The sequence below is a fragment of the Python bivittatus genome, unplaced genomic scaffold (genome assembly GCF_059951505.1).
Source record: "Python bivittatus isolate LINGU-HERP-01145 unplaced genomic scaffold, Pbiv_v1 ctg000590_np1212, whole genome shotgun sequence".
Classification (NCBI taxonomy): Eukaryota; Metazoa; Chordata; class Lepidosauria; order Squamata; family Pythonidae; genus Python; species Python bivittatus.
Window position 1 is genome coordinate 2,711,809 of NW_028277086.1, and position 5,493 is coordinate 2,717,301.

Genomic DNA, 5,493 nt, shown 5'->3' on the forward strand with positions numbered 1-5,493 from the left:
CAGCATTCCATCTCAAATGGTAGCCCAGGAGATGCTTCCAGGAAGCTCACAAACAGGAGCTCAAGGCTGCTCTGGTCTCTCTTGTTGCCCCTATGCCCCTGATTCGTTCTTCATTTTAGCAGTTGGTTGCTGTTGTTCCTCTGATCATCTCAGAACAAAATCTATTCAAACAAAGGAAGATTTTAACCCAACACATGGCATGCTCAAATAACTAAATTAAGAGCACACTGAGGATGCTTTCAGACAAAGATTTTAATATACCATACTCCTGGAATTATACAAGGGTATACACATTGTACATTGTATAATCATACAATGCATAATTATCTTCCACTTTTTCTTCTTTCCACAAAAGATTTTTAAAAGGATAAAAGAAGAACAATCCAGTTTGGCAAGGAGGGAGGGAAGGCTGTGGTTGGGTGCCTTAGCAAAAGAGAACTGGCAAACAACAGAAGTATTTCCTCTCTGTAGTCCATAGTAGCTAAGTTCATAGAATGCAGGAGTGCACTTGTTCAGGAGTGCCAAACTCAGCCTTCTGTCTTGACCATCTGACTTATTTTGGAGGTTGTATGTTACACCAAGAACATTCACAGCAAAAAAGGGAACTGAGGACCCTGTCTGGATAATCTCTTTCAGATGGACACTTCTCAGCATATGTCTTTGTGATGAGCACCTTGGAATCGTTACCTTGAGAGGGAGGACATAAAAAGAGTGGAAATAATGTGGAACAACAGCCCTTGGTTCCAACTCCACGGAGGTGGAGTTATTATAGAACAATGTTGGGGCTCAATCTATTCCACCTTCCTGCTTCCAACAGAGGACAGCCACCTGCTTCTGCAATGCTTGCTCTGCTGCCACTCCACAGCAAGGATAGTTATAGTAGCATAAGAAATGCATCACTACAACTAATAGTCAATGCAGAATATTTGTTTGTGTGTCCATTCTGTGACAATAGAACTATATCACACAGTTCCTTTGTTTGAGGTCCAGCTTCTGTACTTTTAGCAGCAAATTCCTTGGGCAAGAATCTGGGACTTTTGTATTTCTTTACCACCCCTCCCCCCCTTTTTTTTTTGGAGAGAGCTAATAAATATAATGATGAAGAGTTTTGGAGAACTCAGAAATGTGCACATTCTTTGGTTCCTCTTGGTTGGTCCTAAGATGCATTTTGTTGAATTTTAGAACCAACTTCTAGAGAGCAAGGAAGATATGCAGAAGCTATTACCTTGGCAAAAGGGGATAAAACATTTTGAAATCCAGAATGCCCAAATAACATTTGGAAGTGACTCAAGCAAACACCTCCCTAATTCACTGAACTATAAGAAAGAGGAGGAGGTCCAGAATAATCACACTTGCAACATTCTGTTGTCTCTCAAAACGTTACACATTGCTGTTCTTGCTCAGAGCAAATGGTCATGCCCAGACATTTCCAGTTGGAGACTTGTTCTTTGCATGTGTAACAAATAATGGAATGAGCTGCAAACCAAGAGAAAACCTTTTTAATAGAGCTTTTCTATAGAAGCTGTTGTGTAACTGCATTGTGGTAATTCAGACTTTCCAGGGTGTGTGTCAGAATTAGATTTTGGCTCAGTCCAAACATTTGTTTTTAATTTTTATTTATTTATTCAATTTGGATGCTGCTTGACTTCAATCAACTTTTTGCCAGTCCCAGTTGGCTTGGGAGGTGGGAGAAGGTTGATGGGAGTGTGCAATATAAATGCATTGCATAATGGGTTAATAAGCATCTATCTTAGAGCTTATTTTGTCAAACATGCAGGCACGCAGGCATGTGTGCATGAAAGCGCTAGGAAACATCATGGATGTGCTGAAATGGGGGTGTTTCTTGGGGAGATTCCATGGGTCACAACAATGGGACTAGGAACTACATTAGGCCTGGGGGCCAAGGATTGCCTGCATCCTGATGGCAACCCCACATGCTCCAGATTTACACTGTTCTTCCTGCAGTTCTTGGTCATTGCAAGCTGTTCTTGCCCCTGAGGGCATCTGCTGAGAATTCAACAGCCACTCCAGTCATTCTTTTCCCCAATAAAAATCTAGTCTAATAAAAATTTGAGTCAAGATGAACTAGTGACAATAATACAGAAGTGATTTGCCTTCTTTCAAGATGGTGTGTGGACTTCCCAGCATATAGCCCCGGTCTTCCATCCAAGTACTCATTCACTCCTTCCCTGCTTTGTTTCTTGAGATTAGTCCAATTTGGCTAGGCACCTAGTGATACATTGCTGCTCAGTTGATTTGTTTGATTATATTTCCTGTGAGAAATAGAGTCAGAAAACAAGATGTTCTAAAAGGAAGCGGAAGAAGTGAGAAAAAGATAGAGAAAGAAGACAGTCCTGGGTGTCTGCCTTGTGAGGCAGTCTAGAAAAGAAGCACATCAAGGAATACTAGCTCTAATTTTATTGCAAGGTTACATTAACAGAATCTTGCAAGTCTGAAAGTACATCTCTCCCACCTCACCTTTAAAGTCCAAGAAACTAGGGAGGGTCCCTTCTGAGATGTTTGCCATGCCCCCATTCCTGCTGCGGGCTAAGCTGCCTCTTATCTGAAACATCGTCTAGTCTGCAGTTCTTCCTCCTGTCTGCCAAAGTCATTCCCACATCCCATTACAGGGGGAAAGGCAGAAGGTCTGTCACAACAAGCAAAGGGATGGCATTTTCAAGGAAGTAGATGCTGGCCCAAATAATTCACCAGACCCAAACAGGCTGGCGTGGCAGCATCTCACTGCAATAAGGGTAATGACAGCAAACAACAGTGCCTAGCCATGGCCATCTCCTTGACAGGCTGAGCCATCTGTCTCCTTTTCTGGGGAGACTTTTTCCATGTCACCTTTCTGTCCAAGAAAAACAAACCAGATCATTTTTAACCCAATGCTCCAGCCATATCTGTGCAGATGCAACTATGCACCAGTGGAATTCAATCCCATGGATACTAAAGGGCCTTATTCTACAGAAATACTGAGGGATTCATGTGATTGAAGATAGCTGTCCCGGCTTAGAATCCTTAACTGCCTCTTCTTCTGTAGAATAATGTAGAGTTGACCTTGGGGAAGAAGGAGAAAGAAGGAAGGAAGGAGGGAGGGAGGGAAGGAAGGAAAGAAAGAAGAGTTAAGGGGGGACTTGCAGAAAAAACTCCTTGAGAAAGAAGGAAGTTGAGAAAGAAACTCAAAATAACCCTGTCTTGATTTTGTTTAGTATAAGATGGGGCAGAGTGAAACTTGGACAGGCTTTCAAGATTCTGTTGTTCTACCTTAGTACAGTGATACCTCGGGTTACGAACTTAATTTGTTCCGTGACTCTGGTCGCAGCCCGAATTGGTCGCAACCCGAAGCAAATTTCTCCATAAGGTTTAATGTAATTACCGTTAATCCGTTCTGGCGTGGAGGACAGGGAGGCGGCTATTGTTTGGAGGGAGAGTCCCCCTCCCTACGACCACATGTCAGGGGCGGAAAATGGCCGCGGACCACGTGTCAGGGGCGGAAAAATGGCCGCAGACCGCGTGTCAGGGGAGGAAAATGGCCACGGACCACGTGTCAGGGGCGTAAAATGGCCGCGGACCACGTGTCAGGGGCAGAAAATGGCCGTGGAGCATGTGTCAGGGGCAGAAAATGGCCACGGACCACGTGTCAGGGGTGGAAAATGGCCGCGAACCACGTGTCAGGGGCGGAAAAATGGCCGCGGACCACGTGTCAGGGGCGGAAAAATGGCCGTGGACCGTGTCACGGGAAGGAAAATGGCCACATATCCTGTTCGTACCCCGAGGCGGAGTTCGCAAACCGAGGCAAAATTTTGCGGCCGGAGCTGGTCGTAACCCGAAAAGTTCATTAATAGAAGCATTCGTAACCCGAGGTTCCACTGTACAATAAACACGTCTTGGAATCCCTGCCATGCCTATTTCTTGACCTGACCTACCTTGAAGGGCTGTCATCTCCTTGGAAATGTTTGGCTTACTTCTCTCAGATCAAGTGCAGGAGCAGCTTACCCATCTGTGTGCACATGACCAACACACTGAAAATGACAACCAGAACTTCTCTCTTCATGTTGCTTCTCCAGTTTACTCCGAGCATAAAAAAAATCAATCTCTGGACAGGTTCTGCCTTAAGCGATTCTGGGACAGATGGAGGTCTGTAATGTTGGGCTGTCTTGCCTGATAGGGTGTATCTCTTTCAAAGTACTTCATGTGGGAGTCAGCAGGGAAAATGAAAAAGATGGACTTCTCCAAGGTGGTGCCCTCTGGACATGTTGGATTACAGCTTCTAAGACTCCAAGCAACCATAACAGTTCCCTCATCCCTATATGCTAGATCTCTTTTGGAAGCAACATTACAAGTGCCCCTGTATGTGGGAATGATGGTGACATCACAACTGATAATCTCAGTAGCTTCTGGATTTTGCCTATATTTCCAAATCACAAAGAATCTTATGGCACCTTAAAGACCAACAAAAGCAAATGATTTCATTGATCACAAACCACTTTGTCAGGAAGTACATCTTCTCTGTTGAGGCACCTGCCCTCTGCAATGCGGTCCCCCTGAGATTTGGACAGCTTCCACCCTGATGGTGTTCTAGAAGGCCTTAAAGACCTTGGTGGTCTTCCAGGCCTTGGAGTAGATGGATAGAACCCCTTGTTAGATGTGCTTGACATATGTTGCATATGTTTTAGTTGTTCAGATTTTCCATCTTATTTATTTCCTTCATTGTATTTTTATTTACCTCATTGTATTTGTATTTTGGGGTTGTTGTTTTTTTAGTTTGTGACGAGCTTAGTTTCTAGAGAGGAGAATTGTATTCACCTCTCTCTTGTTGGAATGGAGTAGGAGAGAGAATGAAGGAAAGGTAAAATGAGAGGAGAGGGACTTTCAGAATGATTTATACTGTAGACAGTGGCCATTGTCTTTTTTAAAAATATAATTTTATTAAGAATGTTGATTACAACAGTAAAAACTGATACAAACTAAACTTAGAGAAAGAAAATAGAATGGAAAGAAAGAATAAAAGGTGCAGGGAAAAAAAGAAAAAGAAAGAAAGAAGAAAAAGAAAAGAAATATATAAAGAAGTGACTTCTAACCTTCATCACAACAAGTATAAACAAATATAATAACTCTTCACCCCCCATAGGGTTAAACAGATATCTCTACATCTCATATCCCAAAACAACTTTTCAATCCTGGTATCAACAAAAAGTCCATAAAGGAAATGAATATTTCTGAAAACTGTAAATAGGAAAACCATTGACAGTTATGTCCCTCTGCCCTCAGTTCTCTTGATTTTATTTTGTATTCCCCTTGACAGAATTCTAGTATCTCATGATATGTTAAATATTCATGTTGGCCTATTATTTCTTGTCTATAAAATGCTTCTTGTGCTGAGAGCCACAAAGGTGTTTTAGGGCACCTGGATTTGTATCTATTCCATATTCTCAATATGGCTTATGTCTATCTAACATAGTGATTTTTAAAATCTACATTAACCTTAAC

General features: G+C 42.5%; 1 protein-coding gene across 1 annotated transcript; it reads right to left on the minus strand.

Annotated features, from left to right (window-relative positions):
• Positions 1 to 1,372: 1,372 nt before the first annotated feature.
• On the minus strand, positions 1,373 to 4,084 carry LOC112542346 (lymphocyte antigen 6E-like). The gene is made up of 2 exons (XM_088149261.1): positions 4,000 to 4,084; positions 1,373 to 1,476 (listed from the first exon to the last, which is right to left on the minus strand). Exons 1-2 carry the CDS (start codon positions 4,082 to 4,084, stop codon positions 1,373 to 1,375), a joined length of 189 nt encoding a protein of 62 aa, XP_088005387.1.
• Between the last annotated feature and the right edge of the window lie 1,409 nt (positions 4,085 to 5,493).